Raw genomic sequence first — 22,120 nt, 5'->3', positions numbered from 1 at the left:
GCGAGTCCTTGGTTTCCACTCTGGACCATGAATTACAGGCTCACCTGTGGCTGCCCCTCCTCCTGTCTGGATGTTCTGTGCATCCCGCCCCTCCCGCCCCCGACGCCCTCCACCCCAGTCCTCTGAGGGCCTCACCTGAGCCCAGGGCTCTCCAACCTTCCTGTACCGCAGCTCATACTGAAGTTTGTCCTTCAGTGCATAGACACGGTCACTGGGACTGAAACTGGAACTGGAACTCCAAGAGACATTATAATATCCGGAGAAGTTCACGGTCACGTTGAAAGGGGGAGATGGCTTGACTTACAGGAAAAAGCCAGAAAGAGAAAAATGGGATGAGATTTTGCAGCAGCTGAGAAGGATGCGGTGATGGGAATAAATTCCCTTATGCCTGATCCATTCTTGATGAGACGAAGCCTAGTGACCCTGAATGACTTGGGGTGAAGCACCCCGTCTCCTGGCTTTAGTTTACTCATCTGAGAAACGGGAAATTTAGATGAGATTGGGTTGCAAACACAACCCAATTGGGCAGGGGACAGAGATGGATGACACAGATTTGGAGACCAAGCCCTCCCAGTCTCAAGGGGGATGCTACCCCTCAACGGGGCAAGAATGCAGACCGGCGGCGGCCAGAGGGAGAAAACCAATGAGACCCACATGTTCTCCATGTCTGTTCTAAATGACCCCCATGTTCTCCATGTCTGTTCTAAATGATGGCATTGTGTTCTTTTAACTGCAGCTTCCTTGAGAAGTCAAGAGACTGTAATTAGCATCAGGCTAATTAATTAGCACGAATTATGTTAATGATGGAAGTTACCACCTCTGAGTGCCTGCCGGGCTGCTCTGCAGTAGTTTGATGCCTGAAGGGGCCCTGGGGATGTGATGTGAATGCTGTCATCTCCTGGACATTTTCTGGAAAGTGCAGGAGCAGAGATCTGAGTCACCACACCATGCCCTCTAGGGCTCTGTGATCCTGCTTGCCACCTGCCCCTGTCTGGGGGAATCTTAGCTCCTTGGGACAGAGGTTTTGTTCTCCAGTCAATGCCATGTCCACAGCTCCTAGGACAGAGCTGGCACACAGTAGGCCCTCAAGAGATGGTTGTGAAACCAACGTGCATCCCCGCCAGGGATTTCAAACAGCAACTCTGAAGCTGCGGACAACTCGGCACCATGAACTGTGATGGGGGAAGGCACATGCTCAGGAGGTGGTAGGGGGCAGGGGGAGTTTCATTGTCTCCTGGGACTGGAAATGCTTCTAGATCCTCTCCTCTTTTCCCCAGGCCAATGGAGGCCTGGTTTCCCACTTTCTGGTATGTCCTGGGCTGGGTGGTGTGGACCAGAGCCGGGGATCAGGGATGGGGTCAAGGACAGGGGTCCAGGGCCCAGGAGAAGAAAAGGGTCTGGGCGTAGGGAAGAACAGTGCCCCCTGCCAAATCTGGGTACAGGCCTGGCTTCAGACCCTGGCAGGGAGGGGAGGCAGGACCAGAGGGAAAAGTGACTTGGAGCCCCACTGTGAGGTGGGGGGCAGTGGAGCAGTCCCTCTCCTCTGCAGGGGCAGGCTTGCTGTCCGCCCGGCTCTCTCAGAGGGGCAGGAGGGCACCCCTGTTCTGTGAACTAGCCACGCTTGGATCTGCGTGGCTGAGAGAGCGTGCGGGCACGCGTGCCCGTGTAGGAGTGAGCATGTGGGCAGGTGTCCAGGCTGGATAGGCTGAGGGGGGGGTGGGACACCCATGCATGTGTTCAAGGGTGTATTTATGAATGTGTGTATGTGAGAGAGACTCTGGGTGTGTCTGGGTGTGTGTGAAGCTTCGTTCACACTTTGTGTGGTGTGATACCCACAGTGAAATGATCCAAACCTAGACCCCCAGGGTGTGAATGGCACACACCTTCTCACCCCACGCCCCACCGTTGGGGATCCAGGGCCAGAAACTGCCAAACCGTGGAGGCTGAGCCTTCCCGAGGAAGACAGGACTCTCTTAGCAGTCTGTGTTTGCATGCCTCTGGGCACGGGACTCTCACCCCCTCTCCCTGGAAATCCCACTTCGACACACCTGGACCCAACCTGGTTCTGGACCCAGAGAGACAACTGCTTCCAGAGAGACAATTGGGCCCCTTCTGCCTGTGGATTCCCCCCTACCGCCAGCCTGGAGGGAGATGCTGGGCCTCAAGGAGCCAATGAATGGGAGAAAACTCAGCGAGGTTTTTCTCTTGGGACCCAATGTCCCCCATCATGGGAACAGAATCCCTAAGAGTCAGGGTTCAAGGAATCCTCACTCTATAAATAGGGAAGCAGTCCAAGGTCACAGACAGGCAGGGGCTGAACCAGAACTGAAGGCCAAGGTCCTGGGTCCCAGTCCAACTCGTTTCCATAACCCTGCTGCCTCTCTTTGGTTAAGACTCAAACCTACTGATCAACCCATCACACTATAGCAAAAAGAACTCTAAGGAGAGGGTGGGCCTGGGGGGCCAGCCCAGCGACCATGCATTCTCCTAAACTCTGGGGGCTGAGGGATACTCACTGCTCGCAGCCACTATAAAGCTGCCACACTCCTGGGAGTAGTTGCCGGATGGGTCTGTCATGCTTACATTGAAGAAGTCGTCAGCCATGAGGCGGAACACATTCATGTGGCACGTGTACTCCACGTGGGTGGCGTTGTGGGTGGACCGGAGGAGGCTGCAGGAGGTGACTTCATCCTCCAGTTCTCCATATGTGTCATGCCTTCAAAGACAGAGCAGCCAGTCATGGCTGGAAGCCAGCAGGGCTCAGGGCTCAGGGCCAGGGCCCAAGCCCAGAATCTTGGTGCTGGGAGGGATTTCAGGTGGGGCTGGGGGGTTACTTGGTCCAACTGCTGCTTTCCCAGGGAAGATATTCCTTCCCTGAAGCAGCCCTGATGGACTGTGTCCAGGCTTGGCTTGTATGCCTCCAGGGGACCAGGAACTCACTACCTCACTTAAGAGCATGCATGCACATGTACTCAGTCGCTTCTGTTGTGTCTGATTCTTTGCAACCCTATGGACTGTAGCGCACCAAGCTTTCCTGTCCATGGGATTCTCCAGGCCAGAATACTGGAGTGGGTTGCCATGCCCTCCTCCAGGGGATCTCCCTGACCCAGGAATCAAACCCATGTCTCCTGCATTGGCAGGTAGATTCTTTACCACTGAGCCACTGGGGAAGCCCCATTTGAGAGCAATAGCTTTTGACTTTGGAAATTTGGGTCATTCTTTCCTGGACTGAACCTAAATATATCCCTGTCAGTTCCATCAACTGTATCACTGTCCTAGAGGAAGGAAGCTAAGCATTTCAAGTCTCCCTTTTGCCCACTTTCTGTCCAATATCTGATGCATACCTAATAAGCGCTTGTGCTCAGGGCCAAGATAAGAGCCAAATGAACTTTACCCCCTGCTTTGGGTGGCCTTCAGGAAGGCTGTTGGTATAAAGTTAGGGGAAAATGCTCTGGCTTTTTAACTGCCAGTGAGCAGAAACAGTGGGTTTTGAAGTATGTATAGGAGTTCACCAGATATTTATTCCCCTACCTACCTCTTCAGGCTATGAACATGACCACCCTCCAGGGCTAATATGGAGGCATGGACTCAGTTCTCTGCCAAGTATTTGCTGGAATAGAAACTTCTGCTGAAAAAAAAAGGGGTCTCTAAGACTCTTAGACTGCATCCAGGGGGACCTTTAAAAATTCCCTGTCACCTCCATGCCTAAAATCCTCAGGTGGCTTCTCACCACCCACACAAATAAAAGCTGGCCCCACCTACCACTCCCCTCTTTCCCTGGTGGTTCTCCCTTAGCCTGGCTTACTCTGCTCCAGCCACACTGACCTCCTCCCTATTCCTCAAACTCACCATCCTGTCCCCACCTCAGGACCTTTGCACATGCACTACCCTCTGCCTGGAATGCCCTCTCCCCAGCTCCCTGACTGCCTTCTCCTCACCCAGAGAGGCCTGGCCGGACTGCCCTGGCTAAAGCCGCTCTCCCCTCATGTTGCTGACTCTCTACTCCAGGGTCGAGACTCCTGGACTTTAAAGCACGCAGTCTCAGAACGTATCCTGTTGGCTGTTTACATGGTTATTGTCTGTCTTCCCTGCAGTGTGTCAGCTACACGACAGCTGGGACTTTGTCAGTCTTGGGCTCTACTGAGCCCCCAGTGCCTCCAAATGTCTGGCAAGAGCTTAATAAATATGTTCTGAAGACGTAAGTGAATGAACCAACGAATTGGTGATGACAGAATGAAAGCCACCTGTTTTCTATCCTGAGCAGTATATTGACAAAGACTCTCCTTGACCAGGCTCAGCTCAGGCTCCTTGGAAGTCTCTCTTCAACTAGGTGCTGACTTTGGGGCATTGGCTAATTTCAGCAAGGATCCTGTTAACTCAGCTTAGCCAGAATCGTCCATCCTTCACAACTGGTCAATTTCCTCATCCTGAGCCATTACCCAGGTGATGTCTGATCATATTGGGCTGCCATCAGTTCAGGTCAGTTTATCTGGAACTCCCTCCGACCCCTGATGTTTCCTCTTAGTGTTTTTCCATTCACTGCCCTTCTCCTTGGCTATAAATTCCCAGTTTTCCTTGTTGAATTCTGTTTGAGACCAATCTTTCTTCCCCACACCAAAACCCCCGGCCCCTACACCTATCATGATGGTCTTGAATAAAATCTGCCTTGGGACTTCCTTGGTCGTCCAGTGGTTAAGAATCTTCCTTCCAGGGCAGGGGGCGTGAGTTTGATCCCTGCTCCGGGAACTAAGTTGCCATGAGGCAACTGAGCCCGTGTACTGCAACTAGAGGGAAGCCCATGCATCACAACAAAGAACCAGCACAGCCAAATTGTTTTTTTAATTTAAAAATAAATAAATAAAATAAAAGCATGAACCCCTCATTCTGTTTTAAAACATAAAGTGAAAAAAATACACCTTACCATTCTTTAACAAGTGCAATGAACAATGTTTTCTTTAGCATTATGCACTAATAGGGACCCGCGGATCTTGGAGTCAGACTGCCCGTGTTTGAATCTGAGCTCCACCATTCACGGGCTGTGTGACCTTGGGCAAACTGCATAACCTCTCTGAACCCTAGTGTCCTCATTTGTAAAATGGGAGTAATAACTGTGAGACTCAGAAATGATCATTCATGTGAAGCATAGCTGGATGTGGGGCATGTATTCAGTGTTCAAGACAGCCGTGGGAGTATGGTCATCCTGAAGTCTCAAACCCACAGTCAGGCCTGTGTGGGCAAGAGTATGGTCTCTGTAGCCCTGCTTACTGGACAAGTCTCAGGAGCCCTGTGTGAACATCTGTAAGATGGGTAGACTGATTCCCAGACCACAGTCAGACAGTAGCTCATGGTCCCAGATCATGTTCTCAGCCCACAATGAAACCAAGTGCCATTGTGAAAGGGCTGAGTGAACCCGCACGCAGCGGTAGATATTTTTAAACTGCTTAACTACCTGCTAGGAGGGCTTCCCTGGTGGTTCAGTGGTAAAGAATCTGCCTGCCAATGCAGGAGATGTGAGTTCGATCCCTGAGTTGGGAAGATCCCCTGGAGAAGGAAATGGCAACCCACTGCAGTATTCTTGCCTGGGAAATCCAGACAGAGGAGACTGGTGGGCTACAGTCCATGGGATCTCAAAAAAGCCAGACACAAAGACTGTACAACAACAAAACCTGCCAGGCACCCAGTCGGTCCAATTCAATCCAAGGTCTCTGGTGGTCCTGCCTCATCCCAGCCCTCCAGGGCTACCCTGAATATCATCCCCAGGGCTGGTGAGGCCCAGTCACTTACCAGGTGAGGGTGAGCGAGTCGGGGTGCCTGGCCCATGTGTCCAGGATGCAGGTGATAGTCTCGATGTAATCGGTGTAGCAGACGAGGTTGGAGCAGCCCCAGGCTGGAGAGTCAGGGGAGACAGAGGCCTTGGTGAGGGGGTAGGGTGGGGGCTGCAGGGATCGCCACCTCCTAACGCCTTGAGGGCTGGATGGTGAGGGGAACCGGGGGTCCCTGGGCCATGATGAATATGATGATTCAAGGGCCACTGAGATGAAGGACTGGGGCAAGGGGGGTTCTTGCCACCTGAGAATTCTGTTTTTGAGCCCTCCAAAATTTTGAGGCTGGCTGGGAGGATGAGATTCCTAAACTAAGCAGGTCCCCACCATGGGCTCTCCCCACAAGCCCCGTGTCCAGACACCAGCTCATCATCCCTCGTGGCCAGCCTTCCTCTCAAGGTGGCGCATCCTGAATGCCCCAGATGCCAGATGCATCTGCGTGTCCCGTGAGAGGGATTCACGCAGCCAGTGAGAGACAAGGAGGAGCGTTCTATTCCCCTGCAGTTGGTCTCAGACAGGACAAAGACCTCGGTGACCGGAAGTGCTCTGAAGGAGCAAGAAGCCTTCAGAAAACTGAGAAGCCCTTGAATATTTTTGCCAAAATGTATGTATCCTACTACCCAAAGCGCCATCACCACTGCCAGAGTGGCACAGGTCTGGCCCTCGCAGGCAATTTTGTTGGAAGATTTCATACTCGCCCACATCCAATGTCAATTGCTTCACTTTGGTTCTAAAAATATAGGTCCAATCACAATTTAAATTTTGGTAAATGTTTGACAAAATCCACTTGAGTTTTAGCTCGGTTTTGTTTTGTAAGATCAAGTGCCAACACTGCTATCCCCCACCCCCATATCCCTACTATTTACCAGAAATCTGTTCCCCTTTTAAGCGGATTCATTCTTAGTGGCCTTTTCCTATTTTTCCTTGACTAATGAAGATCCAGAGGGTGGGAGTACATTCCTCCCAGGGCTCTGTCTAGCTCAGAAGCTGGATTTGGAGCCAAGAACATTGTTGCTGGAAACAGCTTTTATTTCTAATCCCACCACTATTTTACAGTCTTCCCTGGTGGCTCAGCTGGTAAGGAATCTGCCTGCAATGTGGGAGACCTGGGTTCGATCCCTGGGTTGGGAAGATCCCCTGGAGAAAGGAAAGGCTACCCACTCCAGTATTCTGCCCTGGAGAATTCCATGGACTATAGGAGAGGCAAAGAGTCAGACACGACTGAGCGACTTTCACTCTCCTTTCCACCATTTTACAGATGAGAATACTGAGGCTCTGAGGCTGGGCTACGCCTCCTGTCTCTCTCTTTGGTCTGGGCTGATGAAACCCAGGAAGGGCAGAAGCTAATCTCTGCTGGGTCTTTACAGCCGCACACATGGCAGACATTGCTAATCGATCACGGCACTGTTTCCAGCGGGTGTGGCCTCAGAATCCTTAGCACAGTTGAGAAGGCTTCTGGCAGCATTAGCAAGGGATCTGAGATGTGGAAACCAATCCTGTTCTAGGAGGAGGCATCCTTTGGGGAGGAACATAGGGCCCGTCGGTGGGCACAGAAGGGCGAGTTCAGATAATTTGTGGAGAAAAGAGGACAGATTTGGGCAGGACCCAAACCCATGTGGCCATGTCCTCTCTGGGTTCGTATCCTGGTTATTCTCTCTCAGGACTCCAGAGCTTGGAGGCTTAAGGCCACCAAGGGACAGCTACTGTTGTTCAGCCACTAAATCATATCCAACTTTTTTGTGATCCCATGGACTGTATATCCGCCAGGTTCCTCTGTCCATGGGATTTCCCAGGCAAGAATACTGGAGTGGGTTGCCATTTCCTCCTCCAGGGGATCTTCCCAACCCAGGGATCAAACCCATATGTCTCCTGCATTGGCAGGTGGGTTCTTTACCACTGAACCACCTGGGAAGCCCTTACCAAGGGACAAGATTTGTCTCGAATGTGGAATGAAACATTGAGGAGGGGACAGCAGTCCCAGAAACTAGCATGGAGGTGGCATCAGGGACCAGAAGGAGTAAAAACCCCATCATCTGGTCAGTACCCTGAGCCCTGGGCAGAGAGCCCCAGGGCCACCATCCCTCCACCCCCACCCCCACCCCACAGGGTTATCACAGCATGTGGGAGGCAGTGGGAACCAAGGAAAGTGGACACGTGACTCACGACAGCTCCGAGTCCCTGTTATTGGACACTGACTTCTTGAGGGGGTGTGTGCATGTGGAGGTATTTAGATGCTATCATGCTGGGGCAGCCCACGCGGCCTGCACGAGGCACTTACGCAGTAAAAGCAGTTAAGACCATGGGAATCGGGCAGATTTTGGGAACCGATCCCAGCTCCGCAACTGCCTGCCTGTGTGGCCATGAACCTGCCGCCCACCCTCTCTGAGCCTTAGCTTCCTCAGCAGAGAACTGGGCGTCAGGGCTGCGTGAACTTCACAGGCTGCTTGGCGGTGCCCGGGACACAGCTGCTGCTGCTGCTGCTAAGTCGCTTCAGTCGTGTTCGACTCTGTGCGACCCCATAGACGGCAGCCCACCAGGCTCCGCTGCCCCTGTGATTCTCCAGGCAAGAACACTGGAGTCGGTTGCCATTTCCTTCTCCAATGCATGAAAGTGAAAAATGAAAGTGAAGTCGCTCAGTCGTGTCCGACTCTTCGCGACCCCATGGACTGCAGCCTACCAGGCTCCCCCACCCATGGGGTTTTCCAGGCAAGAGTACTGGAGTGGGGTGCCATTGGTGCCCGGGACACAGCAGGGGCTTGGAATTTATGCCCGCGAGGTGGGGAGAGGCAGCAGGTGACCTAAAGGCCCTTTAGTGCCAGGCCGGGCTGCTGACCACTCAGAAAGGAAAAACAAAGGAGCCCGACATCTGTTTCCTGACGGAGCTATTTGAAGCTCTGGGTCTTTTGGTAAAAACCGGAGAGAAATGCCCATGAGTCAGCAGAGCCGCGGCAGAGGGCCCCGCCCCCCCCCAACCCTGCCCCCAGTCCAGCCCCTATCTGAGCCTGTGTGCTCTGTCCCGCCTCCTCCCAGCAGGCTTCCTGGATCTCTCAGCCCCGACTCTGCCCCCAAGTGTAACTCCTGGCCTCTCCCAGCTCAGGGCTTAACATCTCTGGGGAATATCAGTGCCAGCAGTGAACCCAGGGATTGTTGAAAACCATCTCCTAGGAGATGAGGAGAAACTGAGGTTAGACCACAGGCAGGACTTCCTCCCTCCAAGAATTGGGAGCTGGCCAAGGCAGAGAGCCATGGAGATGAAGGATGAAGTCTTTCATCCTCCCCCAGACCCAGCCTCCCCAGCCAGTGAGACCTGGAGACCCAGGACGGTGGGCTGGATCACGTGGGACTCGCGTGAACCACTTCTAGATGGTGGAGCTCGCTGGTTGAATGGGTTCTGGTTGATGCAGAGAGGGCTACTGCACCTGTGTCAGCTGTAAGTGGACAGATGCTACAGGCTCAGACCCTCTAGCCCCGCCCTGCAACCCACAAGGCCAGCATGGCTGCTCCCCACCTGCAGACCTCGGGGCAGCTACTTACTTCCCTGGAGCATTAGCAGGAGCAAAGTCGCAGCCCAGGCACACGGCATGCTGCCTCCCGGAGCCTGGAAGAGACACACAGCGAGAGGGTGAGCCTGGCATCCAGAGACCAAAGGGCCCTGAACTGCCCCACTCTGGTCCGCATCCCTCCTTTTGAAGACTTGCCTCTCAGTTCCTTGGATTGGTTTTTTTTTTGGGGGGTGGGGGGAAGTGTTTGAGGAGCCTGTGGCTGCTCCCAAGGGTTCCTGTCCCTTAGAAGTGGCCAATTTGCACTCCCGGGGTCCCTCCCCCATCTCCCCCGCCTTCTTCCTGGGCACCCAGCACAGTCACAAGTGAGAGGGGGATGGAAATGGGGAGGAGCTCTCTATTCAAAGATTCCAATAAACCTGTCGCTGTAGCAGGATGTGTGTGTGTTTATCCATCTAGATAAGAAAAGGGAGAGTGGCTTGGAAAGTTGTATTTGATAAGCAGAGATGTTTCCTTCCCATGAAATCCCCATGTTGTTGTTAGCCCAATTAATTGGCTTCTTGTTGCTGTTGTTCAGTGGTGTCTAACTCTTTGCGACCCCATGGACTGCAGCACACCAGGTTTCCCTGAATTGGCTTCTCACTGAATAACAAATCCAAGATTAGACCACAAAGGAGATCACTGCCTAATACTAAGATATGCTTAGCCCGATAACTCGACCACAGAGCCTGCCTGGGTGAGCCCACCAGGAAGCAACGGGGAACCCAGCCTGAGCACGTGAAGTTGCCCTAGACTCACCCTGATCTGTGTGAGACTGAGAAGAGACCTCTTTGGAGATCCGAGTCAGCCTGTCCAGGAAAAGCAGACTTTGGTACCCTGGGCAGAAGGACAACTCACCAGGCTGGCACTTTGCCAGCTGCACCCTCAGTTCTGTGCCTGCATGGGATGGTACCAGTCAGAGACCAGTGGGTCCAGGAACCCCACCCAGATTGACCCCAGAGACAGGGGTGTAGCTGGATTTGAAGCCCAGAGGACTGACTCACGCAGGGACCAGGTCACATGTGTGGCTTCTTCCGGATGCCATCCCTGAGCCTGGGTTCCCCAGATCCTACTCTGGCCCCCAGGAGAGCTTCCTCTGAACTCCCTAACAAGCCACCAAGCAGCAGTGGCAGGGCACAGAGAGGCTCAGCTGTGGAACTCTGGGCTGGACACTTCCCCTCTCTGAGCCTTATAAGTAAAGGTGGTAAAGCCCGCTTCCAGGATGCCTTCAAGAATTCAAAGACTCCATTTATAGAATTGCTGGGCCCCTGGCAGAGCCCCTGACATGTAAACGCTCAAGAAATAGTGATGGATACAGGCTTTTAGAGCACCAGAAATGGACAGACTCCCTGAGCGACCCAGCCAAGAGGTTCTTAAATGTCTCATTTTCAAAAAGTTGGCCATATTTGTAGATCATGTATACTACTGTTTATTTTCTCTAAATGAACTCTTCAAAATTTAACTCCAACCTCAACCTAAGCAATAATGTTCATGGTTGTGCATTTTTTCCACAATACACTTTTTTGGGGGCCTCCTTGCATGGCTTGCAGGATCTTATTTCCCTGACCAGGGATTGAACCAGGGCTCACAGCAGGGAAAGCATCAAGTCCTAACCACTAGACCGCCAGGGAATTCCCTCCCCAACACACTTTAAAATGAATAATATCACTGTTAAAATAAAACAATGTTGGCACAGATAGTATTTAAATCTGCTCTAAGGAGCTCTGCTCATGCCTGGCTCCACACCCTGGAGGAATCTGATCATCACATTTTAGGGATCCTGCTTCCCATTAGAGAAGATGGAGTGCGCGTCTGCCCCTCACTGATGTGTCCACATCTCTGACTCCAGCCTCAGCACAGGGCCTGGCATGGCTCTGTCCACATCGCTCCCAGCGGCTCCATCTGGGGCCACAGGAAAAAGCACAAGATTCTTTGTCAGTTTCAAGGTCCCTCATTCCTCAGCTTTGCACCCATGACAAACAAGCCCCTGGGGAAGGAGAGGATGTTTCTGCTGCTTCTGTCTTCCAGGCATCTCTTCCCCTTTTACGAACAGCCCCTCCAACTGAAGCTGACTTGAACCAGGGTGTGCACCTAATCCAGCTCTGACCAATAAAGCACTCCACCCACCTGGTCAAGTGAGGGGATCAGACACAGAAACCAACCCAGGCAAGGCCAACGAGAGCCATCTTGGAATTTCTTCTAGAACTCTATTAAGAGGTAATCTTTTGGGTGCCTGCTAAAATCTGGTAGCTATCTTTGCCATCTCTTGGTGGTGGTGGTTTAGTTGCTAAGCCATGTCTGACTCCTGCGACCCCATGGGCTGTAGCCTGCCAGGCTCCTCTGTCCATGGAATTCTCCAGGCAAGAATATTGGAGTGGGTTGCCATTTCCTTCTCCACTGTCATCTCAGAGAAATGTCAATCCTGAGAAATACAGATCCAGAGTCCCCATGGCAGCACTTGAGGGCCTGGATCCAGCTGTACCTGATGTCCACACCTGGATTTAACATACACCAACCCCCCCCCCCCACCACTCCACCCACCTATTTGGTAGAATTATTTTTCTGTGGCTTGCTATCTAAGATACCTGACATAGTAGAACAGAACAAAGAGCCCCAAATTTGTGGCCAGAGCATCTTGGAGCAAAGAATAGCTTTTCTCTGGTTTTCTAACTCTCTGACCTCAGTTATCATCTCTAAACTAGGGGCAGGAATGCACACAGCACCTGGCAGTTAAGAAGAGTCAGTGGGAAAGCAGATGCCGCAGTGCTCCGTGAACCGTAATGTGCTGTCCAGGGGGCTGGATTCTTGCTCTTACTGGCCAGTTGCTCTGAATTACTCACCAGTCCCCAGCATCCCAGGCCTCCTCATGCCTCCCTGCCTTTGCATGAGACAAGTTCCTGTGCCGAGTTTGCTTCTTAGACATCTTCCACGCCCCCCACCCCCCACTCACTCAGTCTTCATGACCCACCTGCTCCATCCCTGTGTCCATGAAGCTATGCTGGAATGTTCTAGAACTCCTGCCACTTACTGCCTTCAAGGTTCTTACCAGTGCTGTGATCTACTTGCTGTTTCTCTTTATCTGGTCTCATAGTTTTTGCTCCAATAAACATCTCAAAATGGAAAATCAGACCATCAATAGGTACATGCATGCATGCTCATTCGCTTCAGTCATGTCCAACTCTTTGCAATCCTATGGACTATAGCCTGCCAGGCTCCTCTGTCCATGGGATTCTCCAGGCAAGAATACTAGAGTGGGTTGCCGTGCCCTCCTCCAGGGGATCATGCCAACCCAGGGATCGAACCCACGTCTTCTGCATTGCAGGCTTTACTTCTGCATTGCAGGATTCTTTACCACTGAGCCACCAGAGAAGCCCTCCTTCCACAGGTGACTAGTATGAAACAGAGAGGCAGCATGCACCACGGTGGTTAAAACACAGACTTGGGCCAGCCCGCCTCAGTTTAAACCTCGGCACTGCTGATTATACACTGTGTGACCTTGGGGAGTTTACTTAACCTCTCGGGGCCTCTGAGGCCTCATTTGTAAAATAGAGATATTAATAACCTACCTCATAGAGTTCTTGGGAGAGTTGTCAGTGTTTTTAGAGCATTTGGAACAGTGCCTGGCATGTTAATAGGCATCGTATACGTGTTTCTTAAACTAACCAACTCACCATGAAACAAAATGCAATGAAATGTAAAACCTGAATACAAGGAAAACAAAAGACAGAAATTGAGTTTTAGCAAGACACTCTTCCTTGCTTAAGACTCTGATGAGTTGGAGATCTGGTTTGCCTTTGTTTAAAAAGGGAGATTAAAGAGTATCAGAGAGAGGTGTTGAAGACATACTAGCATCAAACTGAGATTCTCCCCCTCCACCACCACCTTGTCAACAGCAGAGGAGCCAAAGAAATTTGAAAAGGGCCTCACTCTCTCACTAGGGGGTCCAGGGATATTTAAAACCATCTAAAACAAGCCACTCAAGTTCTGGGAAACATTAGCCTTGAATGATGAAGTCTTCAAGTCATCTCCTCTGGTTTCCACAGCACTGAGTACAAAGGCCTCCCAGTCCCATGGCCCTTCCTGCCCTGAATCCATCCCTTTATGGGGCTTCCTGCTCAGCGGACTCCTGAGGGCAACAGCTACTTACTCCCTAGGCGCACCCAGACCAGCAGGTGTGCTTCCTGAGTGAAGGACAGAGGGTGCCCTGCAGCCTCCTACAAGGAGTGAAGGCTGAGATCTGCCAGGTGCCAGCTGTGTGACGCTGGGCAAGTCCCTGGCCTCTCTGATTCTGTTTTCTTATCTTTGTTGCAGGCACTAAATGCAGAAGTACAGCACAGTCCTGGATGGGATAGAGCCCTAAAGAAGAGCTTATCCACAAGGTTCCAGTGCCTAGGAATGATTTCTGAGGTTGTGGTCATTCAGACTAAAAGTTGGCCAAATTTCAAGAGAGTCTGGGGATGTGGAGCAGACTCGGGGGAGGAAGGCAGATGGAAGCAGGTGCTATGGAGAATTCAAAGTGCTTAACTTCACAGTCAACAGGGAAATGCAAATGAAAACCGCAATAACATGCCATTTAAATTTTATCAGATTAGTAAAAACTGAAAGTCTGACAATATCACATGCTGCTGAGGACGTGGCGTAATGGGAACTCTCATTTACGGCTAGTGGAAATGTAAATTAATACAACTGGTCTGGAAAACAGTTTGGCATGGTGTAACAAACTTGAGAAGGAAACAGAGAAAGGAAATGGCAACCCACTCCAGTATTCTTGCCTGGAGAATCCCATAGACAGAGGAGGCTGGCAGGCTATAGTCCGTGGGGTCGCAAGAGTCAGACATGACTTACTGACTAAACCTCCTATATAAACAGCTCATACAACTCAAAAAGATAAAAAAAAAAAAATGGGCAAAACTAGACAATTCTCCAAAGAAGCATATAGATGGCCAACAGGCATAAAAAGATGCTCAACATCTCTAATTACTAGAGAAATGCAAATCAAAACTACAATTAGATACCATCTCACCCTGGTTACAGAGAAGGCAATGGCACCCCACTCCAGTACTCTTGCCTGGAAAATCCCATGGACGAGCCTGGTGGGCTGCAGTCCATGGGGTCGATAAGAGTTGGACATGACTGAGCGACTTCACTTTCACTTTTCACTTTCATGCATTGGAGAAGGAAATGGCAAGCCACTCCAGTGTTCTCACCTGGAGAATCCCAGGTACAGCGGAGCCTGGTGGGCTGCCGTCTATGGGGTCGCACAGAGTCGGACACAACTGAAGCAACTTAGTAGCAGCAGCAGCAACAAACTTGAACAGATATTTGCCCTAAGATCCAGCAATTTCACTGTGAAGTATACTACTGATGAAACACTGGCACATGTGTACAAGAAGCCGAGGCAGAAATGTTTGCAACAACATTGACTTAAATATTGAAAAACCGGAAACAAGCTAAATCTCCGTCAGCAAAAGAATGGAAAGATAAACTATGGTGTAATCACCCAATGTGAAAATGAATCATAGCTTCACACAACAAAGCAAATGACTCTTACAGAAAAAACAAAAACAAAAAACCAACCAAAAAAAATAAAAAGGCAAACGACTCTTTCTGAAGAAACAGAAAAGTAAGTTAGAAAAGAACACAGGCACAATAACACTATCTATGTCACACTTTCGAGACACTTCAGTCATGCCTGACTCTTTTTGACTCCACAGACTGTAGCCCACCAGGCTCCTCTGTCCATGGGATTCTCCAGGCAAGAATACTGGAGTGGGTTGCCATGCCCTGCTCCAGGGGATCTTCCCCACCCAGGGATCAAACCCCAGTCTCCTGCGGCTCCTGCATTGCAGGTGGGTTCTTTACTGCTGAGCCACCGGGAAAGCCCATGTGTCACACAACACCATGTAAAGAAGCTCTATATATTGTCTCAGTGAATATCCATGTGTCCTGAATATATAGAAAAAACCCAAGGGGATGAGAAACATCAAACTCTGAAGAGTGTAAACTAGGAGGGGATGTGATCAGGTGGGGATCTTCAGTGGTCTCAACAGTTTGGTAAAACTGAGTGAATGGTGTTGATTATATTTTCCTTTATACTTTTGTATATGTCCAAACTATTTCATAACATTTTAAATGTAAGTGAATTATAAACTAAAATGTGAAAGAATACTTTCACTTCTGGCTATGATGAAGTAGTTGGTAACTGATTAACCTTCTTACTAAGAACAACTGCTAAGCAGGAGGGGGGAAAAAAAAAACCAAACTATTAGGAAGCATGAGAAAGGAACCAAGTGAGATAGTACTTGAGAGGCCAGGGTGCCAGAGAGAAGGAAAATTCTCTGCACGCAATGCCCCCTTAAATAATTTGCCAAATCATTGCATTCCAAGAAACCTAGCAGAAAGCATCTGCTAAGAGGCTAAAAAAACTAAGAAGAGATTTTGTCAGTTTCACAGTGCTAAGGAGAGAATCAAAGTTTAAGAAAAATGGGCCCCGATAAATACCCAGTTATTCAGGGGGAAAAAAAAAGATGCCTTGGGAATCAGAAAAAAATCAGAAATATTCAGCCTTCACTGCATCAAGATAATCTGCCTATATGCTATATGTGAGCTAGGAAAAAAAAATCAAAACCTATCCAGAAAAACTTGGCTTCATCTAAAGCCTCCATTCTTTTCATACACAATGCCCAGCATTGAATTAAATTGACAGGACAAACCAGAGAACGGTACCAAATGACCAAAAGCCAAGAGAAAGAAACAAAACCAGAAACAGACACATAAGTGATCATTAGACAGAATTTAAAATAACTATGATTGGTCTTCCCTGATGGCTCAGTGGTAGAGAATCTGCCTGCCAATGTAGGAGACCCGGGTTTGATCCCTGGGTAGGGAAGATCCCTTGAAGAAGGGAATGGTACCCACTCCAGTACTCTTGCCTGGGAAATCCCAAGGACAAAAGGAGGCTGGCAGGCAACAGTCCATGGGGTCAAAAAAGAGCTGGACATTACTTAGCGACAACAACAACAGTGATCAATGTGTTCAATAATTCCACCAGAAATAAGGAATGTATTTAACAGCAGAAACTCGAGAGCTGAAAGACACAATAATTGAGATTTATAAGAATGTAACAGATGGATTTGGGAGAAGGTGATGGCAACCCAGTCCAGTACTCTTGCCTGGAAAAACCCATGGACAGAGGAGCCTGGTAGGCTGCAGTCCATGGGCTCGAGAAGAGTCGGACACGACTGAGCAACTTCACTTCCACTTTTCACTTTCACGCATTGGAGAAGGAAATGGCAACCCACTCCAGTGTTCTTGCCTGGAGAATCCCAGGGATGGCGGAGCCTGGTGGGCTGCCATCTATGGAGTCGCACAGAGTCGGACACAACTGAAGCGACTTAGCAGCAGCAGCAACAGATGGGTTTAACAACAGATTAAAAAATCAGAAGAGGGGATTGGTGAACTGAAAGATTGGTAGAAGATAATCAGATTGAAGCATGCAGAGAAAAAAATGTTTAAAAATACAGTAAAGATCAAAAGAGACATATGAGACATTGTGAAAAGGTCTAACAAATGTATTTGGAGTCCAGAAAAAGAGGAGAGAGAATGATTCAGAAGCAATGATAGAGAAACTGGTTAAGAATTTTTCAAAGCTAACAAGAAACTTTAAGCTACAGATTCAAGGAGTTCTATAACCACCCCGCCCCCAAAACAAATACAAAGAAAACCACATCTAGGCACATCATAGAAAAACGATTTTAAAAATTTAAGACAAAGATGTACTTAAAATCCAACTTAGAATGTTATATCCAGAAAAAAAATATCCTTCAGAAAAAGAAGGCAAGCTCAATATGATAAAGGAATCTACTAAAATCCCATAGTTATAACATCATACTTAATAAGGAAAAACTGAAAGCTTTCCCTCTAAGATCAGAAACAAGACAAGGATGTCCACTCTCATGACTTTTATTAAACAAAGATGTCCAGGGCTTCCCTGGTAGCTCAGTGGTAAAGAATCTGCCTGCCAGTACAGGGGACATGGGTTTGATCGCTGATTTGGGAAGATCCCACATGCTGTGGGGCAATTAAGCCCATGCACCACACCTGTTGAGCTGGTGTTCTGGAGCCCAGGAGCCACAGCTACTGAGCCCATGCGCCACGACTACCGAAGCCCTCGTGCCCTAGAGCCCGTGCTGTGCTGCAAGAGAAGAAGCCCACCCACTGCAGCTAGAGAGCAGTACACACTGGCTGCGCCTAGAGCCCATGCAACAGCAAGGACCCAGCAGCCAAAAATAGATAGATAAATTTAGAAAACAAAAAACAGAGATATCCACTCTCACTGTGCTGATGCTTTGGTTCTAGCCAAGGCAATTAGGCAAGAAAAAGAAACAAAAGACATCCATATTTGAAAGAAAGAAGTAAAGCATTTCTGTTTGCAGATGGTATGATCTTGTACATGCAGCATCTTAAAGAATCCACACCAAGGAAATGAAACACAGTAAACAACCGAACAAAAATGGTTCCCGCTAAATTTTCTAGGACTACAGAGCAGTCTTTAAAATACATGGTGTTCATCCAACCGGATAGCCACATGAAATAGAATGAAATGGACTCCCATCTCACACCATATATGAAAATCAACTCAAAATGGATCAAAGACCTAGTATGAAGTGGCAGAATTAAATCTTAAGATAAAATATAGGAGTAAATCTTCAGAACCTTGAATTCATCGATAGTTTCTTAGATATGCCACCGAAAGCACAAGCAACTAAAGGCAAATATATGGAAGGATTTCAAATTTTAACTGTTGTGCTTCAAAATACACTATCAAGAAAGTGAAAAGATAGAGGCTTCCCTGGTGGTCCAGTGGTTAAGAATCTGCCTTGCAATGCAGAGGATGCGGGTTCAATCACTGTTCAGGGAACCAAGATCCCACATGCTAAGGGGCAGCTAAGCCTGCACACCACAACTAGAGAGTCCGTGCGCCCCAGCGGAAGAGCCCACTTGACACACGACGATCCCGCGTGCGGCACCTCAGATCCGACACAGCTCAATAAATAAATAGTGAAAAGACAATACGTGAAAGTGAAAGTGAAATTGAAGTCCCTCGGTGGTGTCCGACTCTTTGCAACCCCATGGACTGTAGCCCGCCAGGCTCCATCATCCGTGGGATTTCCTAGGCAAGAATACTAGAGTGGGTTGCCATTTCCTTCTCCAGGGGGGTCTTCCCCATCCAGGGATGGAACCCAGGTCTCCCACACTGCAGGCAGACTCTTTATCCTCTGAGCCGCCAGGGAATCCCTAGTGAGTGAAAGGTAGTCAGATGTATCTGACTCTTTGCGACCCCACGGACTATACAGTCCATGGAATTCTTAAGGCCAGAATACTGGAGTGGGTAGCTGTTCCCTTCTCCAGGGGATCTTCCCAACCCAGGGATCGAACCCAGGTCTTCTGCATTGCAGGTGGATTCTTTACCAGCTGAGCCACTAGGAAGTATGGGAAAAATACTTGCAAACCATATATTTGTTAGTGTTCATAATATATAAGGAACTCTGAAGGTCTAAAATCCAACCCAATTTTAAACTGTGTGAAAAATCTGAATAGATGTTTCTCAAGGAGATATACTAATGACCATTAAACACATGAAAAGATGCTCATCATCATGAGTCATTTGGGAAATGCAAATAAGGACCACAGTGCGGTACCACTTCACACCCACTAGGTGGCTATTTTTAAAAATGGAAAATAAAAAACGTGGGTGAAGATGTAAGAGTGGAAGGCTCACACATTGCTAATGGGAATGTACGATGGTGCAGCCACTATGCAAAGCCGGTTTGACAGTTTCTCCAATAGTTAAGATAGTGTCACCACATGACCAAGCAATTTGACTCCTGGGCACATAGGGAAAAGAACTTAAAACATGTATTCACAAGAAAGCCCTTCTACACAAGTGTTCATAGCAGCCTTATTTATAATAGCCCTAAACTGAAAGCAACTCTAATGCTCATCAGTTGATGAATGGACAAACAAAATGTAGACTGCACAGACGATGGAATATTATCCCGCCATAAAAATGAATCAAGGACGGATATATGTTAAAGCATGGGTGGACCTTTAAAATTTAAAGTAGAGAATTTAGACACAAGAAGTCACATATTGTATGATTTTATTTGTATGAAATGTCCAGAGTAGGCAAACCCATAGATAGGTAGTATATTCGTGGTTGTCGGGGGCTGGAACTTTGGAGGGAGGGGGAATAGGGCGTGACTGTTAATGGGCATAGCACTTTTCTGGAGAAATAAAAATTTCTGCAGTTAGATAGTGGTGATGGCTGCATGACTTTATAAATATACTAAAAACTACTTAATTGTGCACATCAAAAGAGTGCATTTTATGGTATATGAATCAGACCTTAATTACAAATGTTTTTAGATAAAGACAAAATAAAGCTTTACTTTTCATAAAAAAAAAAAATGCTGAGAGGATTTGTCACCTGTAGACCAGCATCACAAGTGAATTTTGGGGGAAAAATAAAAATAATCTCAGATGGGGAGTAATTTACTATAGGAAGGAATGAAGAGTAATAGAACATTAAAAATATAAATGAATATTAATTAATGAAAATAATAATGTTAATGTCTTATGAAGTTTAAACTATATGCAGAATGAGAACATTGGGTTGGCCAAAAGGATCATTTAGATGTTATGGAAAAACTTGAACAATCTTTTTGGCCAACTCAATACATTACCATGATTACTAAATATAAGAAGTGAACAAAGATAAAGGTCACTGTGTTAAAAAAAAAAAAAGTCACTGTCTTGTCTGGAAAGTGATAAATGTACTAATATAAGGTGTCCATGGAATTCTCCAGGAAAGAATACTGGAGTGGGTTGTCATTTCCTTCTTCAGGCGATCTTCCCGATCCAGGGATCAAACCCAGGTCTCCTGCACTGCAGGTAGATTCTTGACCGTCTGAGCCACCAGGAAAACCCTTAGTATAAGGTCGACTTCAAAAAATTCAAGTATGCATGCTATAATCTCTAAGAAAAACACTGAAAGAGTTACAAAACAAAGTATAACAAACCAATAGTTAGGAAACACAGAACAATAATTTTAAAAACTTTATTCATTTAGAAAACGGGACAAAGAAGAAGAAAAAGGAACAAAGAATAGATAAGACAAAAGAAAAACAAGTAGTAAGAAGGTACACTTAATCCCAAACACATCAGCATTTTTAATAAAATGTAAATGAAGTGACCACAAATTAAAGACCTAACCTTGAAACGAATACTTTATATTAAAATAAAGTAAAAATTATAGTTTAATCTCTCTCACAAATATACAGACAAAAATTGAAAACAAAATATTAAATCATATCTGATGATATTAATATATACAAATGTATTATACATCATTATTACATGAGGTTTATTTCAAGAATACAAGGCTGTTTGACATTTGAAAATCAGTAATCTGTTTTACCACATTAACAGAATAAAGAAATTCTATATGACAATTTAATAATTTTAATGTGACATTTAATAATTTGAAACACCTATTCATGATTTTAAAAACACTCTCAGGAAACCAGGAATAGGAAGAATTCCCTTGATCTGATGAGGAGTGCGTGCGCTCACACACACACTCACACACACAGAATATACACAGCTAACATCCCGAAAGGTCAGATACTGAACACGTTATCCTCCAGGGCAGGGAAAAGACAAGGATGTCTTGTACTGAAGGTCCTGTTCAATGCAATAAGGCCAGGAAAATAAATAAATTTATAAATATTAGTAAACTATAAGGACTGGAATGGTAAAAGACTGTCTTAAAAGTCCAGATACTTAGTAAATAAACTATTAGATAATAACTGTTAAGCAAGGGCAATGAATTTGAGGCCAATATAAAAAATATATTATATTTCTAAAGATCAACGAAGTTGACAAACCTTTGGCTAGACTAAGAAAAAGGGAAGATTCAAATAACTAAAATCAGAAAGGAAAGACGAGACATTACAACAGACACCACAGAAGCAAAATGGATGGTAAGATACACTATGAATAACCCTATACCAACAGACCTGATAATGGAGGAGAAATGGATAATTCCTAGAAACATACAACCTACCAAGACTGACTTATGAAGAAATAAAACATCTGAAAAGACCTCTATGTAGGCTGCAAAAGCAACAAAAGCAGAAAGAGAAGTAGGACTACATCATAACAAAAAGCTTCTGCATTCCAAAGAAAACCATCAACAAAATGAAAAGGCAACTTACTGAGTGGGAGCAAATATTTGAAAATCATCTATGTGATAAGAGAATACTATGCAAACTAAAGACCTCATACGATCTGATTTCAAATTGAGCAGAAGGTCTGAATAGACATTTTCAAGAACACACAGATGGACAACAGGTACATGAAAAATGTTCAACACCATTCATTACCAGGGAAATGCAAATCAAAATCACAATGAGATTGCAGATTTCACGTGACACCTGCTAAAAACTGGCTATTATCAAAAAGACTTTAACAAATGTTGCTGAGGATATGAAGAAAAGGGAACACTTGTGCACCGCTGGTGGGAATGTATTAGGTGCAGCCACTATGGAAAACAGTTGGAGGTTCCTTAAAAAATTAAGAATAGAACTACCACATGATCTAGCAATTCCACTTCTGGTTATATGCCGAAAAGAAATGAAATCACTATCTCAAAAAGATACCCTTCACCCTTATGTTCATTACAGTTTTATTGACAAT

The 22,120-nt window shown here is 47.2% G+C and overlaps 1 protein-coding gene across 4 annotated transcripts in view; it reads right to left on the bottom strand.

Annotated features, from left to right (window-relative positions):
* The window catches only part of IL21R (interleukin 21 receptor), a 60,193-nt gene that overhangs the window by 5,697 nt on the left and 32,376 nt on the right, over positions 1 to 22,120 (bottom strand). For 3 of the 4 annotated variants that reach the window (XM_005224816.5, XM_005224814.5, NM_001193179.1), the window contains 4 exons: positions 9,357 to 9,420; positions 5,785 to 5,887; positions 2,517 to 2,716; positions 136 to 299 (listed from right to left, as the gene is read on the bottom strand). In XM_005224816.5, the coding sequence (XP_005224873.1) occupies positions 136 to 299; positions 2,517 to 2,716; positions 5,785 to 5,887; positions 9,357 to 9,405 (516 nt within the window). In that variant the 5' untranslated portion in view covers positions 9,406 to 9,420. Of the gene's footprint in view, positions 1 to 135; positions 300 to 2,516; positions 2,717 to 5,784; positions 5,888 to 9,356; positions 9,421 to 14,568; positions 15,063 to 22,120 lie in introns of those variants that run through there. The other variant, XM_024985047.2, reaches the window with a different exon arrangement.

This window comes from Bos taurus, chromosome 25 (assembly GCF_002263795.3).
Source record: "Bos taurus isolate L1 Dominette 01449 registration number 42190680 breed Hereford chromosome 25, ARS-UCD2.0, whole genome shotgun sequence".
In the NCBI taxonomy this organism is placed as follows: Eukaryota; Metazoa; Chordata; class Mammalia; order Artiodactyla; family Bovidae; genus Bos; species Bos taurus.
The sequence above is the reverse complement of the archived record's forward strand: the minus strand, read 5'-3'. Positions and strand labels throughout refer to the sequence as shown.